At 41.5% G+C, this 27,991-nt stretch overlaps 2 protein-coding genes across 2 annotated transcripts; both read left to right on the top strand.

The window, feature by feature from the left end:
* RPL24 (ribosomal protein L24) lies at positions 1-3,983 on the top strand. Its single transcript, XM_075034163.1, has 6 exons — positions 1-110; positions 235-310; positions 1,529-1,639; positions 2,675-2,811; positions 3,216-3,279; positions 3,853-3,983. Exons 1-6 carry the CDS (start codon positions 106-108, stop codon positions 3,931-3,933), a joined length of 474 nt encoding a protein of 157 aa, XP_074890264.1. The 5' UTR covers positions 1-105; the 3' UTR covers positions 3,934-3,983.
* Positions 3,984-6,974: 2,991 nt separating this feature from the next.
* ZBTB11 (zinc finger and BTB domain containing 11) lies at positions 6,975-26,759 on the top strand. The gene is made up of 11 exons (XM_075034159.1): positions 6,975-7,778; positions 10,483-10,718; positions 11,390-11,621; positions 12,794-13,608; positions 15,989-16,168; positions 16,663-16,899; positions 17,290-17,434; positions 18,510-18,627; positions 21,239-21,397; positions 21,911-22,086; positions 23,466-26,759. Exons 1-11 carry the CDS (start codon positions 7,469-7,471, stop codon positions 23,990-23,992), a joined length of 3,135 nt encoding a protein of 1,044 aa, XP_074890260.1. The 5' UTR covers positions 6,975-7,468; the 3' UTR covers positions 23,993-26,759.
* The last annotated feature ends 1,232 nt before the right edge of the window (positions 26,760-27,991 follow it).

The following is a 27,991-nucleotide window of genomic DNA, read 5'->3' on the forward strand; positions in this document are numbered from 1 at the left end:
CGGGAGCCGTCCCGGCGTGCTGCGCGCGGCGCACGGAAGGCCGTTTCCCGTCATCCTCTCTTCCTCTTCGGCCCGGCCGCCGCCCGCTTCGGAGCTGCCGCCATCATGAAGTAAGAACCTTGGCGGCTCCCCGCCGCCCCATCCGGGGCCATCCGCCGCGGGGAGGCCGCCGGAGGGCCGCGCCTTCCCCCTCCGCTAACCCGCTCTGTGCCCTAACTCTTCTCTCCCGCGCAGGGTCGAGCTGTGCAGCTTCAGCGGGTACAAGATCTACCCGGGCCACGGGCGCCGCTACGCCCGCACCGACGGCAAGGTGAGGCCGGGGGCGGGCGGGGAGGCCAGGGCGAGCCCCGCGGGGAGGGGGCGGCCGCGGTGCCGGGCAGCAGGGGCTAGCAGGAGCGGGCCCTGCAGAAGGGGGAGGACGGTAGGCTTGAGAAAGAGAGAGAGAGGCTGGCGCGGTGCTGGGGGAAGCGAAGGCCTCGCATTGAGGCGCTGCCCGGGGCCGCCGGTGGCGTTGCTGTAGCGTCTGCCCGAATCGCTGGTATGGAGCGGCAGGAGAACAGCACCGCTGTGCCTCCGTCGGCGTGTCCAGGTGTCGTGAGTGCCGTCAGACCCGGTCCGCGGGAGAACCGTGCTCGTGCCGTAGCTTGGGATTTTGAGCCGGGTTTAGGTTGCGGTTTGGGAAGGCTGTCTTAAAGCATCTGGTCTAAAATACCGAAGTTCTGTAAAAAATGCTACCTGGACATACTGCATCTAATGCTGAGACTTGCTGGACTTGCACATAAGTTGGGTGCAGATCATTAGCATAAAATAGGGAGGAGAGCCCTTTCAGGCTCCCGTATCTCACACAGATAGGACTGTCATAAATAGAAATACAGTATTCATGTCTACAAAAGGAGGATTGGGGTTTTGGACATACCAGTACAGTCATCCTGCTGTACAGAATCTCCTGGGAAATGACAACTAAGTAAATAGACTGGTTGAATTCTCGGGTGCTCTCCTGGGAATTAGTGTATACTTCAAATTGAATTCTATAGCTAATAACAAATCCTGCTAATTCTGCCTGTTATTCTAGGCAAGAAAGTTAGTGTAACTATGCAAGAAGGAATTGGGTGGAGTATTGGTGTCCATGTGTTCCTTAGGCCAAGTTTTGACTCCCTTACACATACAGGAAATGCATAGTTAATTGAGGACAGACACTTGAAAAGTATGATGCTGGAAATGGCTATTCCTGCTGTGCCTAAAGTACAATGCAGCAGTGGATGCAAGTGGTAATGTGAGCTTTCCTCAAAAAAATTCAGCTGCTTTGGAATGCCTCATAAGAGATCAGTTTGATCAATGCAACAAAATTCCAAACTTTAAATTTTTTATATTATCTTCTAAAATTTGTATTTGATAGAACTGTGTAAAGAAATACAAAAGCATCACTGTTGAAAAACACTGAATCAAAGAATTCCTTGATAGGTTAATGTAAACTGTGATAATGTCTTTCAAAGAAGCAAAGCTTACACAAAATACTTCACCTTCCCAGGTTTTTCAGTTCTTGAATGCAAAATGTGAGTCTGCATTCCTTTCCAAGAGAAACCCCCGTCAAATCAACTGGACTGTTCTGTATAGGCGTAAACACAAGAAAGGACAGTCAGTAAGTATATACCAACTAATGGCGCTCTAAAGTTCTCTAGCAAAAGGTGTGGCCACTGGTCTGTTAGAATGGAGGTAATTTCAGTATGCTGATGTTCAGCAGAAGCATGACCTGTACAACCAGGATGAAGACTGGCCAATAATGGTGAAAATGTAAAGGCATTTACATGAGTTTATATGCTGCTTTATGTTTGAAAGGTAACCACTTCAGCAAAAGCATTGTATTTGTACTGTGTCACTTCTTTGAGGGGCCACTCAGAAGCACAGTAGATTTTAACAATTGTATGAATGGCGTATGTTTAAAAGAATTAGTTTTTAGAGAAGGTGGGTAATGCTGTTTAATATGCAGACTCTCTAAAAGTTTGGACTTGTAAAATTCCTGAATGGTGATAGCATAGAGAGCTGATTTGGGGGTTAAAGGGTGGGGGAACTTTTCACGTACCCTTCTTGAAAAATCTGGGCTGTAACTTAGTAGGAGGTCTTTCCTATGTGGTTGTCACTGCATGAAAAAGATAAATTAATAAGGCATGTAGCATGAGGTATTTTCAGTGCTCTTGTTTAAACTTGGACAGCAAAAGAGCATTTAGAAAGGCTTACGTATGTGTTGTAAGTCAATGTTTTTACCAGTTTGTTTGAAGAAGGAAAGTTGATCCTCGATGGCTTATACTGCTGCCCAGCACCGTGATCCCGCTTGAAACAAGTCGCAAGTGTCTTCCTTTCAGAAGATTCCATCAAAGAGGACTTTATCCCCCCCCCTTTTTTTATCTGGGAGTTACAGAAGGCTGAACTTCTGACGTTCTTCCAAAATATTTTTTTTAATATACCTTGCAGAGGAGAATACATTGTTCTTATTTAGCTATTCAACTGCTTTGGCAAATCAAGAAATCAGTTATCTCCAAAGTGGGGAGTACAATTCTACTCCTGTATACAGTTTTATAATAGCTTCAGTCTTAATAGCAGCTTGTTTCTATAATTGTCTTTAGCCTTTTATTTAATGTCTTGCAATCCTAATTGTCTTCATCTTCTGCCATTTTAGGAAGAGATACAAAAGAAGCGCACACGTCGTGCTGTTAAGTTCCAGAGAGCTATCACTGGTGCATCTTTAGCTGAGATTATGGCTAAACGAAATCAGAAGCCCGAAGTACGAAAGGCACAGAGGGAACAAGCTATTAGGTGAGAAATCAGAGATAAGTGGAGCTATCCCAGGCTTTTCAAAGATTATTAATGCTTTTCATACAAGAGCTTAAACTCTAGATGACCTCCATGTTTTATAAGCTTTTTTTGTGGTTTTTTTTTTTCAATCAGTATATTTGGAGGTAATACTGAGTAATCTCAGCAAGAGATAGTAGCAGCAGAGGAGGATTTCTTCTTGCCCTCTCCTTTTGTGAAAATACCCCTTTTGTCACACACAGTTCTGCTGTCTCTGTAGTAGTCTCCCTAGAGAGTACTGAATGCAGAGAATAAACCTGAAATAATGCATTCCTTTCCTCATCTTAGGGAGTTCTTACAGTGCTGAGACAAAGAAACAGTGAATGGCAGACATGGATAACAGTTACTGTTTTTCTGTGAATCAACAGGGCTGCAAAAGAAGCCAAGAAGGCTAAGCAGGCAACCAAGAAAACGGCTGTTTCTGCTGCAAAGGTAAGATGCAGTAGGTGGATAGGAATCATGAAATGGAATATACCGTGTTCTAACACAACATTCTGTTGCAGTGCTTAATTGGAAATCCCCATTTGTGCTTGGAAGAAGCATTTGCTTATCTTTTTTGATCTGGAAGCACCTTGACCAAACTTTAGTGCTAAAGTTAAACATACCCAAACAGCTGAATAAAATGAACCTTTTTAACAGAAGAAATAAATATAAAACAACTTTCTGACCATATGTCAGAGATTCTTGATAGCTAATAACTTGCCTGGATGTGACATCTTCACTATCTAGGAACTTAGTAACAATATATTGATGAATGCTAGCATCTATTTCTTATTACTTATGAATTAATACCGTATGTTGGCATCATACATGTTGTAGGCTTACAGTGGTATGTGTGTAACCACCTGTTAACACAATTCTAATCTGATACATTGCAATTCTAATAGAATTCTAATCTGATGTGATTTAAGTTGCCTAATTTCAAGAATCTTAAATACACACGGATGCCTTCAGGACTGCAGATAAATTGCTTCTCTTTGCTCACACTTTGTTATTTCTCTACAGGCTCCTACAAAGGCAGCACCTAAGCAGAAGATTGTGAAACCAGTCAAGGTTTCTGCTCCCCGTGTTGGTGGAAAGCGCTAACTTGCTAAACTGTTAGTCGTGCTGAATAAACATCGGACTAACTTTCATAACTTGTGCCATGTTCTCTTCAACTGTGTGAGATATACTGAAGAGAATTAATTTGTGAAATAACCATGTCTGGTTTTGCAGACTGAAAAACATCTTGCCATAAAACACTTGGTTTCTTAGACAATCTGCTGTATTAGCATACTTTTCATAAGACTTTAATGAATGACTCAAGTGGCAGGTAAGATGGAGCTGATGTTTGAGGAGCTGTTCTTGCCTGAAGGACAAAACAGCACATAAGTATAAGTTTATTCTGCACCTATGACAAATGGCATAAAAAGAGGTTTCTAAGCTCAGAGATACAAACTAAAGAGGGTGTGAAGCAATACCATCTGTGACTTAAACAAGCTAATGTGCTGCTTGTGTTGTGGAACGCGTGTAGCAAGATGTTGTAGACTATCAAAGGAGGAATAGATAGAAAAAAGGGAATGGATGGTTTCATGGACCACGTGGCTGTTAAGCGCAAAGGTTCACATGCAGCTCCTGGGTCAGGAAGTAACAAAACGATGGATTGCTGGAAGCTGCTGTCAGGAAAAGGATGGCTGTGAATGTTGAATGAGCTTCAAATGCAGCTGATGGTATACGCTTACTTCAAGCCCATTTAGATGGATATTTAACTTCCAGAAAGCAGGTAGAGGTTCGCTTAGTAATTCCCCACCCTCCCACCCTGAGAGGTAGTGGCCATTTGTTAAATTCTTCATGTTAAGTATCTATCTGTCTACTTTAGTAATTACACTACGTAGACAGGGTGCCCAAACGTTGCTGTAGTTTTGATGGACAGTAAGAACCTTTGCAAAGCAATGTCCTCCGACGTACTAGAAGCATAGGAGAAGACAAACCTTCTCTATTTTCTGGATCAGCTACTTCTCAATTCATTGATGCCACAAGTTAATGCCTGTTAGCTTTGAGGGCTTGCTTTGTTATGTTACTATACTAAGAAAGCAAGCTGTCTTTTCGTAGTTTTGCTTCCTGCAGTTCTTTTGGGCCTCAAAACCACAGTGACTGTAATGGGCAATTTGGGTTATGGGTTATATTTTGAGTTGTATCATACTTTGTTTTGGGTTTATTAATAAAATATACAGGTCTGGATGAAGGTTACAACCCATTTAAAATAGGTCTAGCTTGACAGCATTAGCATAGTTTGCACCATTATCTTCCAAACAATTACGCTGTTTGCTGTTAAAGAAAGTATAGGAGCTACTCATCTTTAGAAATAAATTGAAAGCTTTTAAACTGGTTAACACACTTGAAAGTGAAGGAGCCAGAAACTGGACCAGAAAAGAGGGGAAGGAAAACTGTTTGCTGTTTTAGGGAAAGGAATTCTTAATCGTTTAAAACTGAAGGCTGAAAACACCACTGAAAGTTAGCTATGCTAGTGACAACTATGTAAAATCCTGATTATATCAGTGTTGTGTATAAAGCACGGGGTAGACTGCATGCGTGCTTGTGAAAGTTTTCAGCTAAAAAGCTGAATGTGAAGATGAGCTTTCACAAACAATCTGCTTGAAATACCATTAATGGTATCTAGGAATTGATTGTCAGATATGACTAATTAGTAAGTCAGCATTTGTTAATGCTTTGAAGTTTGCAGGCTTTGGCTGCCTGGTCTTACTACAGAGGTGCACAGAAATGCTTTAATATTACTCTTCCTTGCTGTTTATTTATGAGTTCTGACTGATGTGGTGGGAGTAAAGAATAGCCCATCAGGTTACTCCTCTCAAGCTATGCTTCAACTGAGTGAGGCAGGCTGTTCAGAGCAGGGTGTTAACCTGGTATAACTGCACATTATTCAGCTCAAACAGAGATAACATGCAATAAATTAATAAATTAAAGTCCTTGTGTTTACCTAATGCAATGTAATTGATCCTCTATGAAATATTTATCATGAAAAATGGAATACTTAAAATTTTCATAGACCCACAGAATAATTTAGGTTGAAAAAGACCTCCACAGGTCATCTAGTTCAACCCCTTCCTCACAGCATGTCTGTTTAGATCAGGTTGCTCAGCTGAGTCAAGAACAACTCCAAAGACAGAGGTTCTGCAATCTCTTAGGGCAATGTGTTTGAGTGACAACCACCACGGTTTAAAAAAAAAAAAATAAATCCTTAATATACAACTAGAATTTCTTGTGCTCTAACCTGTGCCTGCTGCCTCTTTGCTATGCAACTCTGACGAGTTTTTCTCCGTCTTCTCTGGGTCATCTGGTGAGGTAGCTGGGGACAGCAGCAAGTCCTCACAAAGCCTTCTCTTTTCAAGGCTGAAAAATCCCGGCTCTCAGCCTCGGCTCGTCCCTCGCGCTCTGATCCCTGAGCATCTTTGCAGCCTTCTGCCGGACTCGGACTCGCTCCGTCCAGTCAGCACCTTTGTATTTGGGGGGATCACAGTACTCCAGAGGCCGTCTTGCAAGTACTGAGCACGGGGGAAGCTCCTGCCTGGGCGCCGGCATCCTGCGGCTCACGTCTCTGTTACGGGTGGAAAAATCCGCTCAGAACTCGGACGAGGAGGACCAGCAGTTGACGTTCAAAAGACTTTCCTTTCACAAACCGAAAAGAGCGCGCTCTGCACCGAGACGTAGCCGCCGTGCCGCCCCGCCCGCGCTGGGGCAGCTGTCGCCGGTTGTGCTGCTCATGATCGGTGCGCTCACGCCGCAACGTGAAATCGCGATTCTAATTTTCTCGTAGCTCCTACTCCCGACGCAAGTTTGAAGCGGAGCCCGCTCGTTTCGGAGCTAGGGCTATAAAAGCATTTATTTAGGAGCGTTCCCTGCTTCCGGCGTCACGGCCCTGCCCGCCCTCGCAGCCTTCGCCCGGCTCTAAGATGGCCGCCCGCAGCCTTCCGCCCGGCCCCTCCATTGCCCGGTCCCAAGATGGCGGCCTTGTTCCCCCTACGAGCTGCGCCTTCCCTGAGCGCACGCCCCTTCCCCGCCCCCTCCCATGCGCGCGGGCTTCTGACCTCACTTCCTCTTGTGCAGCAGCCATTTTGTCTTTCCGTCGCTGCTGCTGCCCGAGCTTCTCCCTCCCACCCGCCGCCGCTGGCTGCGAAACTCCAGTTCCCCCCCCGGGCCTGGCTCCCGCCGGACCCGCGGGCCGCCGCTCTCCGGCCTCCCCGCGCCTGGGCCAGGGGCCGGCGGAGGCCCGGGAGCCTCCCGTCCTCCTTCCCTCGGCAGCGCATGCTCTCCCTGCCCCGGGAGGCGCCTCCGTAGCCCCCCCCGGGCCCCCCGGCGAGGGCCGGGGCGCCTCTCCCCACCACGGGCCCGCCGCGTGTGACCGGCTCGGGCGGGCCCCGTCCCGCGCGGAGACGCTGCCCCGCAGCCACCTCCGCCCCGGGGGCGAAAGCCTGACCCTCCTCCCCCTCCGACAGCGCCGTGCCCTTGCCGGGCGGCGAGGGGGGGAAGCCCGGCGTGGCTCTGAGGGCGCGGAGGCCGCCCCTTCGTGTGCGCGCCCCCCTTCCCCGCCGTCCTCCTCTTCCCCCTCTCCCCCAGCCGCGCCATGTCCAGCGAGGAGAGCTACCTGGCCATCCTGCGCTACCTGACCAACGAGCGGGAGCCCTACGCGCCGGGAACGGAAGGCAACGCCAAGCGCAAGATCCGCAAAGCGGCCGCCTGCTACGTGGTGCGCGGCGGCACCCTCTACTACCAGCGGCGGCAGCGGGACCAGCAGCGCTTCGCCGAGCTCGAGGTGGTGCTGCAGGCCGAGCGCCGCGCCCGCCTCATCCGCGCCGCCCACCTGGCGCCCGACGGCGCCCACCGCACCCGCCTGCAGACCTGGCAGGGGCTCTCGCAGAAGTACTGGTGGCGAGGTGAGCCGAGGAGGGCCGGGGGGGGGCGGCCGGGGGGAGGGAGAAGCCCCGCCGGGAAGGGAGAGCGGGGGGAGGCAGCTGGCGGAGGCCGGGTTACGGCCCCTGAGGCGCGGGGTAGGCGGCTGGGGTCTGTGAGGAGGATGGCTCCGCAGGGTGGGCGGCTGGGGTCTGTGAGGAGGATGGCTCCGCAGGGTGGGCGGCTGGGGTCTGTGAGGAGGATGGCTCCGCAGGGTGGGCGGCTGGGGTCTGTGAGGAGGATGGCTCCGCAGGGTGGGCGGCTGGGGTCTGTGAGGAGGATGGCTCCGCAGGGTGGGCGGCTGGGGTCTGTGAGGAGGATGGCTCCGCAGGGTGGGCGGCTCGGGTCTGTGAGGAGGATGGCTCCGCAGGGTGGGCGGCTCGGGTCTGTGAGGAGGATGGCTCCGCAGGGTGGGCGGCTCGGGTCTGTGAGGAGGATGGCTCCCTGGAGAAGGCAGGAGGGGGCTGTCGCGTACTGACTGACGGGTGCCTTTCGACGCTCCGTCTCAAAGCGCAGAGCCTGTGGGCTGCGACTGTGGGTCGCTCCTCAAGAGGCAGGCTTCGCTGTGCGAGTTACACCGCGGTCAGCAAATTGTCCTGTGGCTTCGTATTCAGTAGCGGTGCTTCGAACGTATGGAAACCCAGAGCGTGACTGTCCCCATTCAAGTGTTGCATACAGCCCGCTTAAGGTAGCGATTTCTCAACTTGTACGCTCTGCATAGGGCGATAATCCATTCCGTGTGACCTAGTTCAGCTTTTAACCTTATAACACTGCTTCCAGCTAGCATGTGGATGGTGTTCACGTTTAAGTAGTAGAGCTGCCAGTGATGATTTGTAGTCCTTGCACTCGTTGTTACGTTTGTCTCTTTCTTCCAATGAGAAGCTGAAAAGGCCAAACTAATTCTCAGTTGGGTCCTGAGTAATGTCATAGCTGTTAGAAACCGTAGTGTATGAACATCAATAATTCCTAGTCAGGGCCTTCTTTTGGCTGAGCCAATGACTTGGTATCTGCGTTCCCTTTGGATTTGGTATTCTGCTTTTAGTCTGATGTAGCAGTTAAACAAATATCCTGCTTTTCTGCTGCCCAGGGCCCAGTTTCTGTTTGTACTGCTTCTCTTCTGCTTTTTTCATCCATCAGTCAGCAAGGCTGTCATTTCAGCTTTAGTTTTCCCTATCTTAATTTGGAGGCTTTTTGCTCTAGCTGCAGCCCATCCTTCCAGTGCAGATCTCATTGACTTGAAGATCTTAGATGTGAAAAATGATTTGGTGTCTCAAAGTTGCTATACCTATTCTGGATGGTGGTCTCCTTGCCTTTATCTGGGTTCTCGTCGTCTGCCCAGTATTCGACTGTTCTAGCATCTACTGTCATCCTATGCTGGAAACTTCCTTTGTGGACCTCAGTATTTCTTCTGTTTGTCAGAAGAGGCATTCTGTATTCTGCATCTTTTGACCTTATTGGTTACCTTTATTTGCACAACCTATGTTCTCTTATTTCTCTTGCACTGAGAATACTAAAATTCGTGCCCTGCTTTCAGTTCACGCGTTATGTTTCTTATCTTTGTCTCCTTCGAAGCATTGGTTTCCCCTGCCATTAGAATCCTCTTCTGCTGCTAGTGGACAGCAGCTTTAACCAACCCAGTCACCATCCTGAGATGGGTGCCAGTCTGTTGTGTCTGTCTGTTCTGTAGCTGGGAAGCAATGGGCTGGAGTATGGCCCAGTGGCCAGGAAGGGTGTTAGGTATGTGGTTTGAAGATAAGAGACCTTCTGTTCTGAGAACTAGCCCTGGGTTTAGGTGAAATCAAGGAAATGTAAAAATATTTGGAATAGGCATGAATGTCTTGGGTTGGAATGTCTTGGGTTGCCTGAAGTCTGTGTTTTCCTGATCCTTACAGAGATATGCATGTAATGATAGTGCATCTCATGCTCTGAGCAGCGCAAGCCTATGTCAGCCAAGTTTTGAGCTGTGCTAGATTTTGAACTATAGAGACACGGCTGTTGTTACATATGCTTTTATATTGTCCTAGTGAAGAAAATGAATGTGGGTTGAAAGCCATACACTGAAAATGCCTTGGTACCTAGAAGAGGACCCTGAGCTTGGGAACTATTGAGTATCTAAAATTATTCAGTTACACCAGTTAGAGTGCTGGTAGGAAATCAATTTCTTAAAACCCCCAAATCTTAAGCAATTGATTTAAATTGTTATTAATAATACATATCAGGATCATTGCATCTAACGCAGCTGGTCCCAATTTTGCAAAAGCCCTTAGGTGAGCCTTCCAATTCTTGTCCTGTTCAGTAAGGAAAAGCTGAGATCCACTTGTGTGGGCTAAATGTAGGATTAGGTTACATTTTCATTGTCTTGGGATTCTTAGGGTGAATGTATAAATACCAATATTTTTTCTAGCCTTAAAAATCTTTCTAGGAGGGTCTGCTTGATATAGTGATATTCTAAATGTTGTATCTTGAATTAACTGTGCATTACAGTAGTGACATACAATATCATACGATGGTGTGAGAGAAGCAGAACTGGTAAAAGGAAGTCAGAGAAGGGAAGTGTAGGTGACTGACTTCATTTTTGTCAGTATGTGTGTAATATTGTTTTGCTAATTGCCTACATATTTAATTATGTGTTTAAGGTAAATTGAATGAAGATTAGAAGCCTAATTAAGCTCCATTAATTTTTCTTAGGTATTCTTAAGCAGGTTAAAGATTACATTAAAGAATGCACCAAGTGCCAGCAAAAGCTAGATCGCTCTAGATCTCTGTCAGACCCTTCTGAAATGCTGGAGGAACTAGGACTGGATGCAAAATCTCATGAAGACAGTAATGAAACAGATGATGAATTGAGTAATACGGCATCAATCCCAGCTGCATCCCCAAAGCCTGTGAAGAAGAAGCCAATAGCGAAGCATGAGCTTGTATTTGTAAGTACCATTGTTTACATCTGAATGTATTTAACATGTTTGTTAATGCATTCTTAGTCATGTACTTATTTTCCATTGTTGTGGTAATCTCGTAATAATAAGACGACATAAATTTTGCCAAAGATATTCAATATGTGGAAATGGGTTGCTGGTATATATGACATGAAATTAATTATAGTATGTCATCTTCGGAAAATCAAATCACCGCGACTCCTATTTATGCATATAAGACTGAAGGGAAAATGAATGGTAAAAGTATAAGTAGTGAAGCATCACATACAAGGTTCTCATAGAATCTATATCTGTTCCTTAATAAATGATGGTATACTTAGATATAAAATTCTTGCTGGTAACTGGGGGCTCATATGCATGTAAAGGCTTTTGAATCTAGAAACGATTTCAGACTGTAGTATTGAAAAATATGGTCAAAGAACTGTTCGAATATCTGTGTCTTCCCATTTTTCCAGTTGTCTGTTTTAACTATGTTTGGAGGGAGGGTGAAACTTGATGCATTTAAAGAAAAAAAACAATAGTAAAGTTAAGCTGTATCTTATACAGGCTTGAACTGATTGAATGGTTGCAGAAAATAATCCTTTTCTGTGTTTCAGTGTGAATGCTTAAAAAGGCACAGTCTAAATGTAATGAAGTTCTCATGATGTTGTTTATGACAGGTTGACAGTAAGGGCCTTGTGAAGCAGTCATCTTCCAAACATTGTCTGTCAGTCTTAAACCAACTGAATCAGCAGAGGCTTTCCAATCAGTTCTGTGATGTGACTCTGCTGATTGAAGGAGAGGAGTACAAAGCTCACAAATCTGTCTTGGCAGCCAACAGCGAGTACTTCCGAGAGCTCTTCATTGAAAAGGGAGCTGTCTCTAGTCATGAAGCTGTAGTGGATCTGTCAGGTGAATTGTTGTGGGTTTCAAAGGTAGAAGTCATAATATCCTAAGTAAGGTGTACAGTATTTGATTCAGTCTTTTTTGAGTGTTCAAGACAACCAAATATTTTATCTTGCTTTTTTATCTCTTTTAATATAAAAATATTTTCTGTGGATTTTAATGCTAAAGTGATCGCTTTGGTTTTGTATAATCTGATCTTCCATATTGAATGGACTATGGGATTTCATCTTAAAATTTCTGAGAAGCTTTGGATTGATTTTTACCTTGCTTAAGTGTATTTTCTCCTTGTATTAGTCACAAACATTAAAAAAGGGAACATAATCAAATGCTTGAATACATCAAGAGGGGATGTTGACTAGCTTGTCAGAGAGCTGTTTAACTGAACAAATACTAAATTGTTTCTTATGTCTGTGAAACGCTATTATGCATGCTTCTGCTTATTTCTCAAACCTTCTGGTAGCTTAAAGATAGGAGACGATCCTAAAATAAATGTTCTAAAAATAGCTTTGTAGTGATGAAGAATACTGTACAGAACATATGCCTAGTGCGTTGCTTTCTCATTAGTTTCTTAACTGTGTCTGTCTCTGCATGAAGAATAGACATGCATGAACAGTAGATTTCTAGTATGATGGTCCAGAAGGTCCCCCAAATTAAATATTTGATTTATGATTTACAGAACTGTGGAAAATAATACCAAATGCTTATTTTTAAGCATTTCTATCTATATATCCATATCTTTATTTTTTTCATTAGCCACTATCTTGTCTTATTTTTCTGCCACAGCAGTTGTTACTGAAGTCCTGACTACTTTCCGAATGTAGCAGGTCCAGAAAGACTTTGGTTAAATTAGGGTTAATCTGTTCCAGACATATTGTGGCTTTCCCAGCATCTTGAAACATTCTTCTAGAGAATTTTATTGTGAAACTACCTCAGTTCTATGTACTTATTGGAAAAGTTGTCAGAGCTTACTTCCACATAGAAAATACACAAGGAGGATGCTTTTACATAAATGACAATTAAGTCCCAGTGGAGGGGCTTCAATGTTACTTGCAAGTGTGTTTCGTTCTAAATTTCAGACTTAACCATATCAAAGGTGAACTGTTGTACCCATCGTGGATATTTTGGTGTAATTCAGGGTCATCAGTGTTTGCTCTAATCTCTTGTTTTATTCCTGGTAGGGTTCTGCAAGTCCAGTTTCCTACCTCTGTTGGAATTTGCTTATACTTCAGAATTAACTTTTGACTTCTGTAGTATGGCAGAAGTGGCCATGCTTGCCCGGCATCTCTTCATGTCAGAAGTCCTTGAAATCTGTGAAAATGTGCACAAACAGATGGAAGAGAAACAAATTACAGTGTACCAAAAGGGAGATATTCAAACAGTAGAGTCAACACAGAATTTGCCAGAGCAGACTGAAGTTGGGACGCAGCCCGTGGACGGTGCTGAGCAACCTGAGCTCGCAGCCGATGAAGTGCCAGTAGCTGTGAATGGAGCTCCTTCTTCTGCTGGGACAGAGGAGGCAGCAGCACCCCAGCCTGAATTCCTGCCCCCAGAGCCTGTGGAGGCCACTCCGGATGATCTCTCAAAGCCTGTGGAGCAGTGTGAAACAACTGAAAATTACGTCAAGATGCAGCTGCCGGAGAGCGTTTCAAATAGCACTGCGTCTGTCATAAAGGCTGAGCCATCAGCTGTGGAAGCCATGGACACAGAAAGTCAAACGGAAATTGAGACAGATCAAGATGGAAGTGGAAAAGCAAATGTGGACACTGCTTCTGAAGACTCCTCAGAAATACTCAAGCAAAAACGTGGCAGGCAAAGTAAAGAACAGAGCATTCCAGTTTCACAACCCGAAAGTTTAGCTTCCAGCCAAGATGATACTTACAAAAGCAAGCTTCGCCAGCGTTCTGTTAGTGAAGGGGGATATATCAGATTACATAAAGGAATTGAAAAAAAACTGCAAAATAGAAAGACAAATCCTAAATCTGCAATTCAGCAGGTATTCTATCTGTCTTTAGGCCTGTTGTCAGTAATCGTCCAGTGTTTCGAGACCAATCTGAAAAGACTGTTTCCCGATTCCAAGCACTATCTGGCAAATGTTTTTCTTTTTTGAGCGATTAACGTTACTGCAAACCAAAGTAACTTCTAAGATGTGACAGTTGTGCAAAAAAACCCAAACCATTGGCGTCAAAATTGCTTCCATGTTGAAGATCTTTACAATGCTCAGTGACCTTAGCCCAGCTTGAGTATCTTCTCACAGCTTCTTATGGTTGGACAGAAGGTGTATCTTCTCCCTAAAATTCTTAATGATCTGGGAATTTAATTCTTAACTAGCATGTGTGTGTGTCAGGCATAGACAAATGTATTTATCTATTAGAGAAGTGAGACCCTACATTTGGTAAGACTTGAAAACAGAGCATTGGAGATGACAAATTTGACATCCTATGTAGATCTTAAAACATAGTCATAAGTCACAATAATGCAGTCCTGCTACTTTCAGAGGGGGTCAGTTTAAAAAGGAAAGGTTCAAAGAGCACCGGTATTAAAAACTCTAGCACACGGACATATTAAATGTTTAGTAATTGAACTAGTTTTTTGGGTTGGTTTTTTTTTTTTTTTACATAAAACAGTCTTCTTACTCTTTCCCCATCAGAAATGTTTCCTCTTTTAGTGCCTGTGGATAGCTGGCATTCACGTCGCTGAGCATTAACACATTCATTTTTGTGATAGAGTACACTTTGCCTTACTCATTTCACATTGGCTGAATATTACAAAGAACTGCTAATTTCCAGAGGTGTTCTGTGAGATGTCTACATACTAGAGCCACCAGTCCCGTGCACAGGGGGATAAATTGTTATCATTACAACACCCTGGTAGATAGAAATTGTAGTGTTAGTCTCCTTTAACAGATGGACACCTTAAAGCCAAGATGTTAAAACTAGAACAATCAAAATATTTGAGCAACCTATTTATGATGGTTGGAGAATGACAAGTTTTTGTTTTGTTTTGGGAGGGGGAATATCTATCTACCTTTGGGAAGAGCTCCTGTTAACTTATTTTGCAGTTTTTAAATGTGGCCCCTTGACAGATGAGGTCTACAGACAGTGGCCACCTATGGGATACAGAAATTGGTTTAGATGATTTCTCAGAATTGGATTCAGGAATAGGTTTTTGCTTTCCTAACTCATTTTGTAGCTTTTAGTATTTTTGTCTCATGCATTCCTGCCCCCACCTCCCCATGGCACTGGTTATCTTGTAAGCATTGGGAAGGAGACATTCCTTCCTGAGTTCCTGGTTTTGATGCTGGAAGAATAACAGGAAAAAGAGGTTGCAGGAAAAATGCTGCTGACTTTTGAATTAAAGTAATTGGAGTTGGCAGGGAGATGTTGGAGGTGAAGCATGCTTTGTATGAACGGGTTATTTTCCAAGCTCTTGCTAATCATCTACTGAACAAAATTATTTTTGTGGCTTCACAGTTTAGCCAAGTTTGCATAAATTTTCAGAGCAACAGCAAAATTAAAAAAGAAAATATTGTCCCTGTGCTGAGTTTCAGTTTGTTCTTGAGAAACATGGAAGGGCTAGTACGTTTTCAAAAACTGATACCTCACTTGTTGAGAGAACAAGAAGAAGTAGTGGGGATGCATTGTACTTTTTTCCCTTGCCTTATTCTCAGAAACCTGAAGGGGAGATACCTGATACAGGAAATCTCAGCCTGCTCACTTGCTATTTGGCTTTTAAAGCATTTGACAGCAAGTTTCTACAAAGGAAAACAAGATTATCAGCTCCAGATAGCACTGCCAATACTGCCTAACAAAAAAAACCACTAGTAAAGCTGGAATGCTTTTAACCAGAAAGAACTTTGTTTAAATACTGTAATTTTTTTTTACTGGTTAATTAATAACTCTGTTTTTGCTGGCTGGTAAAAATTAGTTGGGCCACTTTTTTTTAATCTGATGACTTGTAGTAAAGCAAGTGTAAATACTGAAAGGGAAGTTGGAGTTTAGGAAAGGGTTGGAAACATTTGATAGAAATTGTGACAAGCAGTACTTTATGGTTCCTTTGTAACTATCCCTTAGCTCTCACTTAGGCGGTTACTCAGACTTGAATAGTTAGTTGCCTCTGAACTGGTAAGTCATTGTCTGCCTATAATTATAATCAGTTTATGGTTTTAAAATGAGACCAGTTTTTCACCCACCATGATATCTGTAGTTTTGCAGTGAACTGAAAGGGGGTAACTTTCTAGCAGCAAAGTAAACTGAGCAAAATTAGGTGGTGTTACAGTAACACACAGAAACATCAGCTTTTAGTACTAACTTGCAGAGGAAGTATGAAATGCAGTGTAGTAAAGTTCATTCAAGGGTTATGTTTTTCCAACTTAGGTTGCCATGAAGCTGGTACAAAGAGGGAAAAAAATGAAACAGCCCAGAAGAGATACCACAGAAAATAATGAAGCAGAAGCTCAGCACAAATGCACTGAGTGTGGAATGGTGTTCCAGCGGCGCTATGCACTTATAATGCACACACTGAAACATGAAAGATCTAAAGATTATAAATGCCCAGTAAGTTGTGGGGTTTTTGTCTGTAAACCTCCCTCTTTATGAAAATTCATTCAGCAATGACAGTAATTCTTTTTTTTGCCTTTTTTCGTATATATATTTATTTTCTTCATGGATTTCAGAGGCAGATGCAGCCCTGATCTGGCTGAGGTGGGGTAAAATGTGGTGCAGCCACATAGCCTGACAGCACCGTGTGACACGGGAGTATGCTTGCTGCTCAAGACAGTGCTGGTGTGGACTTTACTTTTAAGCTTACCAGTAAATTTGCATCTGTGTTTAGATTAGCCTGGAACTTAGCCTCATTGGGATACGCTTCTATCAGTAGCCATAAAATTCAAAATTTACAACTATTAATTAACCTGAGTTAAAATGCCTACTGGAGTCAGGTTATAGACCTAGCTAATCATATTACTATACTTTAAACCTTGGATTACCTTTTTTTGAAATAATTTTTGAGTATTAAATGCAAAATAAAGTTGTAATATTTTCTTTTCTAGTTGTGTAAAAAAGAATTCCAGTATGGTGCCTCCCTGCGAGCCCATCTTGTCCGGCACACTCGGAAGACTGAAGTGAACACTGCAGCTGCTAGTGTAGAAAAGACAGGCGTGTCTTCAGCGAAAGGGAGAACTAAACGGGAATTTATATGTGATATATGTGGGAGAACTCTACCTAAGCTCTATTCTCTTAGAATACATATGCTCAAACATACAGGTGTAAAACCACATGCATGCAAGGTAAAGAGAAAACCATTTTACTCTGTAATCAAATTAGTAATGTTTTCTTGATATTTTTAGTATTGACACTCTGTCATAAAATTTAGTTTAATTTAGGTTACTTAAGAATGGGGAAAACTACTGTAACGTTCCTGATGAAAATTCTTGTAGTCCAAGACTGCGAAAACTGGAATGAAGTTGAATCATGAAAGTTCATATTCCTGTGTCTAGAAGAATGTTTTCCCTTGAGTATTCTTTTTTAACAGACCAGTTCTGCCACTGGTGGGAAATCACAGGCTTGGCCATCCTGGTTCCCTAGAAATACAGGAGATCTAGTTTTGTTTGAAGTTGAACACCTATTACGTAATTAGTTTTATTTGTCCTATTCCACTAGTTATGGGTTTTTTTTAGGTTTGTGGAAAGACCTTTACGTATAAGCATGGATTAAAAATGCACTTAGCTCTCCATGAAGTACAGAAACAGTTCAAGTGTGACTTGTGTGAGAAGTCTTTTGTCACAAAAAGAAGTCTTCAGGAACACATGAGCATTCATACAGGTAAGTTATGAGAAAGAGTATCCTTTTACTTTCTTTGGCTATTGTATGCTGCTGAACTTTAACATTGTTCTTCAGTGTGAAAGGAACTGTTTACAAAAATAAATAAATAGTAGTTTCTCCTTTTTCTTCCACTGGTCAGGCACTGAGATAGAGGTAAGTAGTCATTTTACATTTATTTTCTGGGCTTATTTTACCATAGCTTAATGTTACTATGCAAACGTACTATATAAGAACAGGGAACCATGGTTGGTCTGTTCCTCTGTTTTTATGTATGTATTTATGCCTGTATCATGTCAATTCAACAAAGATGGGTAACAGGCTGGAATGTTCTGGAGCACTTGCACTTCCAGCCTATCTTTTCAGAGGAAAACATGCTAAGTTAAATCTCCATATATGTTTTACAAGACTTGCTGTACTAATACTGAAATTTCATAAAACCTGGTATCTTGAAAGATCTTAGCATGTGAAAGATGACAATATAATAATTTAATACAAGAAAATATAATAATTGAATACAAGAAGAGTTTTCAAATTGTAATGTGTTGAAATTGTCTGTGTTTCTTGTCTCTCGAGTTGGGTGGATTCAAAAGTAAGAGACTGTTTCTGTTAAGACAATTTGTTCCAGAAATGAAGAAATTTATATTAGTACTCAGCACTCCTAAATTGGTGAATTGGAGTGGAAAACTTTTATTTTAAGGTGGTGTTCCGCAAATTCAAGATGTAAGTCACCTGTAAGCAATGCTGCATTTCTGGAGAAGTTGCATATTATATGAACACAGGCAATTGTTTTGGTTTTTTTCACACAAGGAGGCAGTTTTTCAGGCTGTTCACATTTAATGACTGATTAGTAGCTGCAATGTTTAAAGTGTTGCTACTCTGCACTCTGTGCATTATTACATTGGCACATACACAAAATACACTTAATACTATCTGTGTGCAATTAAACCAATTTCTCTTTGTAGCACTGCTCTAATTACTTAAGATAAATTATATGAGAAGAAAAAAACACTTTCACAAAGCACTCCAGAGATATGGAGGCCTGGCTTTGTAACATGTTTTGTTTTGTTTTTGTCAGGAGAATCCAAGTATCTTTGCTCCATCTGTGGAAAATCTTTCCATAGGGCATCAGGACTCAGTAAACACATAAAGAAGCACCAGCCAAAGCCTGAAGTTCGTGGATATCAGTGTACTCAGTAAGTTGTTTGGTGGGGTTTTTTTGGTGGGCTTTTTTTCTTAACAGTAATGATCTTAGTAATTGTAAAGATTAAAAGCAGCTCCTTGTTGCAGCATAAGGCTGTTCACTGGCTTGGAATAAGACTTTTAAAGCATAAGAGTGAAAAATGCACTTTTGTTAATACATGCATTGGAGAGTAAAAGCTTGTTTTTTAACTGTTACCTACTTCTAGTTTCATAGAGTTGTTTTTTTTAATGAATGTGTTTGCACTTGTAGCTATGTGGTTTTAAAGCTCCCTTGTAGGACAGATAGAGTGGTAAGCTTGTCAGAGGCAAAGGGCCTTCAGCCTGTTCTTGTCCTTTTTTACTGTGATAGTTGATTTCAGTTTAATATGAAAATTTCCTATATGGTCTATGATGTCATGTACTTGTGTGCGCTGCAATACACACTGTGTTTAGCAAACAGCTCTGCAGGAACCTCATAAATTAAGACTTACTGAATATTGCAGAAAACTTAAATGACCACTCAAATATCTTTGCATTTTGGACTCTAGTTTAGCAGAAACTCTGTAACTGGAAAGAGCATGTCTCCTAGTGCATTAGCAAAACATGCCTACTTTTTCTGTGACCAAGCAGGCTGTAGGAGAACCTTTCAAGTGACCTGCAAAAGCACAAATGGTGCTTAATTTCCAAACTGTCAGTTAGGTCTTTGGAAAACTCTCTTGGGTGTCAAGAGGGGTTGTACAATTAATATGATTGCCTATATGCAACTCATGGTTTTAAAGAAAGCTTTAATCTAAAGTATTGTGTAAAGTATCTCTGGTAGTGCTGCTGCATGCTGGCAAAAATTATATTTTCTAACTGCTTAAAACTCACTTTAATTCTGTCAGCAATGTTTTTATTTAGTGCTTTGTAATGCTAAAAATATCCATCTTAGAAATACAAAGAATAGAGTTAATAGGGCCCACAACAGGGACAGAACTGTTTTAATGAAACATGCTAGGGAAGGCAATTTTGGTTTTGAAGGAGAAATATATTTTAAAAAATAAAAATTTTTTACTCAAGGCAGTACAGTCATAGATACAAAAGATTACCTTGACAGAAAAGATACTTTGATTCTCCAACTATTTCAAAACAGACACAGTCCTTGTTTCTACTACAGTGAAGATCTCTACTAAGAATGTAATTCATGTTGTCACAAATGGTTTAGAGAGCTTCACTAAGCAATAACCAGATTTCAGTTTTCTAGTTTGGTGGCTTGGTATGCAAGTCTCCCTGCCAGGCTTGGGTTTGAGCTTCTGGCCCAGTTGAACAAAGCTGAACATGAGTTACTTTCCTAAAATGTTCATGGAAGTTTTCCAGTGCAGTAGGTATTTGATTAAATTGCAGTAGTGCATGAGAGTGTTAGAGGGTGGTGGTTGTGGTTGCTTGAGTTTTTTACTTCTCTAATGGCTTTTCCAAATATTCAATCCTTGAGGGGAGAGCACCAAGTGCCAACCCCATTCAAGATCCTCAGGGGTCTTTGTGATGCTTTTTGATGTGGATCTGTAAACCCAGGATCCCTGAGAGCCCCATTTGAACCGGAGCTGTCAGTTTTTCCAGCCTAGGAGGAGGAGGTTGTTTGGGTGGCTCAGGAACTATCACCTTCCCCCCCTCCCCGCCCTCCTTTTCACCCTCCCCCCTCCAAAAGCAAAGAAGTCTTTTTTTGTCTGCAGAATGCCCGTTCTTCGGGAAATGTAATATTAAAAGTTTTGTTCCTGTATAGAAGCTTTTTTCTTTTCAGATTCCACTGGAAGTTGGGAATTTTGAGATTCCCTCATTCCAGAGGTTGATCAGCTGTAGAAGGTGAATCCTCCACCTTTGCTTGCTGGCATTTCTCTGCCTCTGTCCTTTCTTGAGTCATACAGATATATGATCTTACATGAGGAAGAGATGCAGATGATCAGGTCAAGTTGTCTGAAGAGCAGAATTCCTTTCAAAGGGAGAAAGCATGTCTTTGATTAGACTGACCTCTGTAGTTGTCATACTAAGGGGAGCTAGCAATTTGTATTTCTATATAGTCATACTATGGTAAGATATAAATGGAGGAAAACTAGGAATTTGCCTGGGTTTAGGTATATACAAACAGCAGGCTAAAGAATGAGTATCGCTACTTTCAGATGCTTTCTTGTAGGATTCTGAATTTGGTTTTTAATTTCTAAAAAAATACATTTGAGCATTACAAACAGCAAGTCCCGATTATCTTTGTATCAATAACTAATCCTCTTTGGTTAAGGGAAGAAACTGTTAATATCCTCATAAATTCACACAGTATAATACAAATTTCTGATGTCTTCCAGTCGGTTTGCCTTGGATTATTCACCATAAAAATAACAGAAGAAATATAGTTACCATAACAGACAAAAGTGTTTTAGAGGTCCTCAAGTTATATTCCAGACTTTCAGATAAGCTGCTGTTCCTTTTAATTTTCCCTAGTTTGTAAAGGGATTGTGCTTTATATAGATATTGATGACGCTATAGGTGGTGTCTTCTCAAAGTCTTCAGTTGCTATTGAAGAGGGTTCCAGTGCCTTTGAAATCAGGATCACCAAGATCTTTCTTATATGGGATGCTAAAACTTTCATTGTTACAGGTGTGAAAAGAGTTTCTATGAAGCTCGAGATCTTCGGCAGCATATGAATAAACATTTAGGTGTGAAGCCATTTCAATGTCAGTTCTGTGGAAAATGTTACAGTTGGAAGAAAGACTGGTATTCTCATGTAAAGTCTCATTCTGTCACAGACCCTTATAGGTAAGAGGAAATTCATTTAAGAACTGAAACATACTAATCAGTATGAGCTTATACAGACCCACAGCAGTCAACAAGGAACTGCCTAGTCCGTTGTTAAAGTACTGATTGATAGATGTTGACTGGGGTCTTGACTATTTGAGAATGGATGGATAACTTCAATAGTGTGGTCCAACTGTTAACCTGCTGGCACAATCCTGGAACTACTACATATGAAGTTGTAAGAGGATAAATGTAATTCATGAAGTTAGAAATGCTTTGTATGTATGTAATCTTACTTCTCTAGAACAGTAAGTGGAAGATATGTGGCTGTGAATAAGAGAAAATGTAGCTCAGTCTAACAATATTATTTCTAATAATGGAGTTATTTGTCATATGAGACGGTATTGCCATTAAACTTTGCCTATTATAACTAAAGAGCATCTTGGTTTAAAAAGCATAACATAAGCATATAATAAGAATAATGATAACATAAGAATAATGATTTCAATAGATTTCTCACTTAATGCATTTTAGGTGTAATATATGTGGTAAAGAATTTTATGAGAAAGCTTTGTACAGAAGACATGTAAAGAAAGCCACACATGGTAAAAAAGGAAGAGCAAAACAAAATCTGGAACGAGTTTGTGAGCATTGTGGAAGAAAATTCACACAGCTCCGGGAATATAGGAGGCACATGAACAATCATGAAGGTATGTAGAAAACAAGTAGTCATGACATCCTTCAACCCCTAAAAATATTACGGAGAAAAGGGTAGTTGTTTCTTTGAGTCTGTGTATGTCCTGTGTTGCAAGACACACAGAAGTTCTTGCAGATCCTCTGGTTAGTTTTATGCTAGTCCTGGTTTGTTAACTTGCTTCCAGTGATTCCCAGAAGTGGCTGTTTGGATCTTCCCAAACCTGCAGTCACACATAGGGACAGTGACAACTTCTCCTTCTCAGAACTTAATGGAAAAGGAACTTTTTTTGGAAATGATAAAAAGATGTGTATCTGGCAAAGAATTGCATGTAGTAAAACATTCTCTAGTTTGAAAGGTGCACACAGTTAACAAAATATTCTTCAAACAGGAGAGTGGTTGGCCTGAATTTAAAAAAAGGACCACTGTTGTAAATTGGTCAACTTCTTGATTTATAACAAACACTAAACTACATGATGTTTGGGGAAAATATGAAAACATTTTATAGGTTTTTTTAGAAAGTATGTGCATTTTTACTTTAGATGTGAAGTATGATACTGATTTTTGAGTATTTGGATGTTCCAGCTGTGGTGGAAGTCTATATATACTTCTATCTTAGAGTAAAAATCACTTTTTTGAAGCATGTCTCCTTTTAAAGAGCAAATCTAATAGCTGTCTAACTACTGAAATAGAGGTTTTGTGTTTGTTTCTAAACAGAGAAAGTATCCTGTAATAGGTATCTAGCCTATATCTACAGTAACTGTTACAGAGGAAAAGCCAGTACTGAAACAGTGTTTGTTGCCACCCACATGCTCCATTAGATACTACAGACCACAGAACTCAGATGTTATAAGGGACAATAAGATTATACAAACATCAGGTGCGGTATTTGAACATACGTGGTGTGGAGGAGGAGGGAAAAAGCAGTAGATGGCGTTACAAGCGAACTACAGCAAGTGCTGGTTTGATGAGAGGTGTATAGAAGGATTTACAGAAACAAAGGGTGACTAGAAGTGTAATTGACAAATTCTATGAAGAAAAAAAATGGTTTCAGAAAGGCATCACTGGCAAAAAATAATTAGAATTTTATTAAGTGGTATGCACTTAAAATGGGGGAGAAACTGCATTAAAAGGGATTTTGAAAAGAAAAAAAATTTAAAAGAAAAATGTTAGATTGGGCAGAGCACTTGTGGAAAATCTTACCATTGAATGTATTATGCTTGCATTATATTGTAGTGCAGAAATGGTAAACAAGATCTCTTTCTTACCTGGAAAAAGTTAGAGTATTTCTTTTGTTCTTTCATACTGTTGTTCTCCCAGTCACTTCTCATCATTGCTCATGCATATTTACAAACACTGATGGTCATCTTTTCCTTGCTTTCCCTTTGAGAACAGGTGTGAAGCCATTTGAATGTCTAACTTGCGGAGTAGCCTGGGCTGATGCACGTTCATTGAAGCGTCACGTGAGGACACATACTGGAGAACGACCGTATGTCTGTCCAGTGTGCAACGAAGCTTACATAGATGCCCGGACGCTACGGAAGCATATGACCAAGTTTCATAGGGACTACGTACCCTGCAAAATTATGCTGGAAAAAGATACTCTTCAGTTTCATAACCAGGGGACACAGGTGGAGCATGCCATCAGCATTGTAGCAGCAGACATGCAGGAACAAGAAACTGAGATTAGCGTTGGTGGTGGTGAGATTGAGACTGTGGTAGTGACAGGAGAGACGCTTGAAGCCATCGAAGCAGTTGCAGCTACTGAGGAATGTACGTCAGTCTCTACTCTTTCTGACCAAAGCATCATGCAGGTGGTAAATTATGTATTGGCGCAACAGCAAGGACAGAAAATGGCTGAAGTGACACAGGCCATTGAAACTGTAGAAGTAGAAGTGGCCCATGTTACAAAGACAGAATGAATATTGTATATGAGAGAGCAAGAAGGGTGAGGTCTTATGATCTGTGAGAGCAAAGTATTTAACTGGGTATCTGAGGCTTAGAGTGATGCCTGTTTTCAAACAGTTAATCCCCAGTACTGAATGTCTTGGTGACAAAATACTGCACCATGCATTAGAGGGAAAAAGTTAAGATGCTTCAGTGTGGGCCAAGGCTTCGAAGGCAAAGATTTCTGCACTGGCCATAACTGTAAAAAAAAAAAAAATTTGGAATAATAATGTTTTCTGTGTCATGGAGTAAGTATCATGCTGTAACTTTTAAAAAACAAAAAGGAAAAAAATATAAAGACGCTGCACTAAAAAATAGAAATGCACAGCTATTGGTAGCATTTTTTTACTTTTGTTTCTGTGTGCATTTCATCAAGTTTGTAAGCAAATTACCTGTATTGGATTCTGCCTGTTTACTCCCCAAGACAAGGGGATGTTAGAATGCTTCATGCAGCATATGCTTCATGTGACACACAGAAAATCTCAGGCTTTTTTCTTTGCTTAGATGCACCATCAGCACTTAGTGAATCCTGGGTCTGAAGAAGTTATTTAAGTTCCAGGTTAGTGGATGGCAGGTCCAGGGTTCAGCAAAATGCTGTATAATGTTTTACAGATGATGGGCGGGGGTCCACTGAAGTCAGAGGAAGTGGTTCTCTGAGATGGATTGTGAATTTAAGTTGACCGGAGGACAGCCCACTGCAGGGAGATTACCTAAAGAAGTAAACTGCTTTTTATTTGTAAGCAAGGAGCTTACACTTCAGCCTCTATGCACAACCATGTTTCATTTAATGTTTGGTTGCATAAAGGAAGATATTGCCTGCATTGTTATATGTATCCAAAGCAGGCAACCTAATGATGGATGTTTCTAATTTTGCATTACACTTGATGTAGAAACTCTCAAATGAAAAAGGTGTAATGGCACGCTTCTTGGAATATAAATACACTGACGAAGTCCCGCTAGTTAACAAACCTATCTTGTCTTGTATTATGTTGAAAGGAGGAGCCCTGCTAATTCCCAAATGGGACACATAGCAATATCAGGATAGAGAACTATGAAAATCATAGTATGGGGTAAAAATTAAATTTGTCTCAAAATTACCAGAGTCTCCAGAAGACCTTACTACTGCTGCAGTAGGAAAATGCTTCTAGGCAAACTAATTACCGGGTGTTACACCACATAGATGGAAGAATTCTTACTAGGTGTTCCTGTGAGTAAGCATGAATCACAGCCACGCTTGGCCCAAGTTTAAAGGTCCCCAATTTAATACCACAAACGGTGCACTGCTTAATCTGTATGAGGTGTGGGTTCTTCCACTGTTCTTTCCTTGGGTGTTTTTTTAAGCAAGAAGCATGTCTGTCAAGGTAACTGAATGTGCTATGCACATGAACAATCAGAACTGTATTCTTTAAATTGTTCTCAGTCCATAGTATTATCAAACGTTTCCCAACTTTGACAGCAGCAAGATACCCAAGGAGCCAGAAGCCTGTAATATTGCAGGGTAAACTTCATAAAGTTACATGCATGTAACTCTGTGTTACCTATGAAACGGATCCACTGAACAAAGTTTAAGCAAACCCTGTGAGAAATGAACCACCTCATTTGAATTAGTATTTCTACCTTTCATCTTACTTGAGTATCTGTCTACCAAGCTACAGAATGGACTGTTCTTTTTTTATACTTTGCAAGCATGTAGATAAGCAGTTGTTGAAAATTTTTTAAGCAATATGTAGTTTGAGTTCCTGCCTTGGATCCAAATTAATCTGTAGATGACTATTTCAAAGGTCAAGGTCTTCCCACAGAGAAGTAATGTAGTTATTTATACATTCTGCAGCTCTTTACAATTACATTCTTTTCTAATTACCAAATGGAGTAAAACTAAGATGAATAATTTAAAAAAAAAATATTGCTAGCTGTAAGTCTTGAATTTTTGTATGGTCAAGAATCTGGAGATAGCCATCCTGCTTAAAATTAAAATACTGCCATTGCAATGGAAAAAGATTTAAAAGAGTGCTAGGTAAACTTTAAAATTTACTTCAGTGTTTGTATCTCACAAATAATTATGTATTACTAAAGTGAGGAAACGTTCAAGGAAAAATAGCTGTAAATAGTGCTAGAACATTATTTGTATATTTAGTGTGTTACCTTACAGAAAGAATATTACCAGCACCTTAGTTTAATCTTTGGTGCACTTATTTATTTGCCCAACTTATAGAAAAAGCAGAAGTCAATCTGAATTTCAGAGCATTATTACCCACTGTAAAAATGCTTTAACTGACTTGATGGCCTGCCATTTAAAAACAAACAAACAAAAAATTACAAAAGGTTGTTTCCTAAACAAGACTCAGCCAGGAACATCAAAGCTGAATGTTGTGGCACCCCCTTCCTAACATACTGTGCCTTACCTTTTCAGAACGGCATGAGGTAAGTAGGGAGTGTCACTCTTAGCTTTGCTGTTCCCGTATGTGTGAAGTTGCCTTATGTTTTTCTTTAGGCTTCAGCTCTTAATTTAAGATGTTCATTACCCTTCTGCAATCTGAAGTCAGACTGCAACTATGCAGTTGATACTAATTTAATTTGATTTTTTTAAAATAAAGTTAATGAGAAGTGTCCGTTTATAAAGTATTCCTAGTAAATTCTTGTACATAATGAATTTGATTTGTACATTCTGCTGTTTTTATTTAGTGTTAGATGTATAAAGTTATGATTATTTCTGTCATTAAATAAACTGAGCTTTGCCATGAATTATTCTTTCAAGCAACTTTTCTTTTATTGGGGTAAAAAAGTGTTGCAGAGTTATTTATCCCCCCTCAGTATTTCACCTTCCATAGATACATAAGATGTCTGATCTGAATGGTTTTTAATTTTTGCTTAAGGCTCAAAAAATTAACTTGTATGAGGAAAGGAAACCCACTGCCCTCCTAAATTGTGTCAGAATATGGCTATACAGGAGGACAAAGCTAACAAAACACAGTGTGTATTTATACTGAACTCACTTTGGCTGCAAGACCTCTTGGTGGAGGAGGCATCCACTCAGCCACCCCGATACCCAGCTGTAACCATTTTAGTTTGTTTCAGGTGCAATTTCTCTTGACTTGGATTTCTGTACAACACTGCCACCCTGGCTGCTGCTCTGGGACAAATAGTTGAGCAGGGGCTGTCCTCCAGCATCGCTCTCCTGGCTGAAGGATGAGCTGTACAGCTGCCTCCTGCTTTGGGAACGAAGGGCATCCTGTACTTTTCCATTTGTTGTTAGAGCGACAACGTTAAGGCAACGTCAATGTCGCAGAAAGGCCAGTTACCTTTTGTGGTTCATTCTGATCCCTAGGTGAAATGCTAGGAGCTTTTTAGCCTATTAACTCTTCTGTGAGTCCATACAGGTAACCAAGCTAAGTGGGAAGTATATAATTAAATAAAAATGGGTTTCAAAAGGCTGAGTGCTGAAGGAGTAATGTAGCCTACACCAAACTACTCCTATTCCACAGGGATGCAACTATAGATGAAAAACAGCAATGTGCTGTGTGGATAACTTTTCCCCCGCTTTGGTTCCACTGGAGCTAGAACCGTATCATTCCTGGCTATTAAAGGAAGAGCCACGAATTTCTACAGCATTGGAACTGTATTAATATGATAACATACAGGAGCCAGTCTCACAGCTGCTGACCGCACAGTGGGAACCTAGCACCTCTCAAGCAGTTCGTTAGAGACCTGTTTGCATGCAGAAGAGTTCCAGCTACTGAAGCTGAGAGGCCCCAGGGCACGTTGTGGCCACCCTCAAGTGCAGGGCTGTTGGGGAACATGCTTATGTCTAGCCTGACTTTGAAGGGACTTTTCAGAAAGTAACTGTTTGTCTTGCACCTCTCTTTAAAGTTTTGTCCTGAGGGCAGTATTTCTTGTCTGAGGTAAAGTACCCTGCCTTAGAGATGGCAACATCAGTATTAACTTATTCTGTGCTTTTAGATGTGTAGTAGCCCAAG

The sequence above is a fragment of the Buteo buteo genome, chromosome 8 (genome assembly GCF_964188355.1).
Source record: "Buteo buteo chromosome 8, bButBut1.hap1.1, whole genome shotgun sequence".
NCBI classification, from domain to species: Eukaryota; Metazoa; Chordata; class Aves; order Accipitriformes; family Accipitridae; genus Buteo; species Buteo buteo.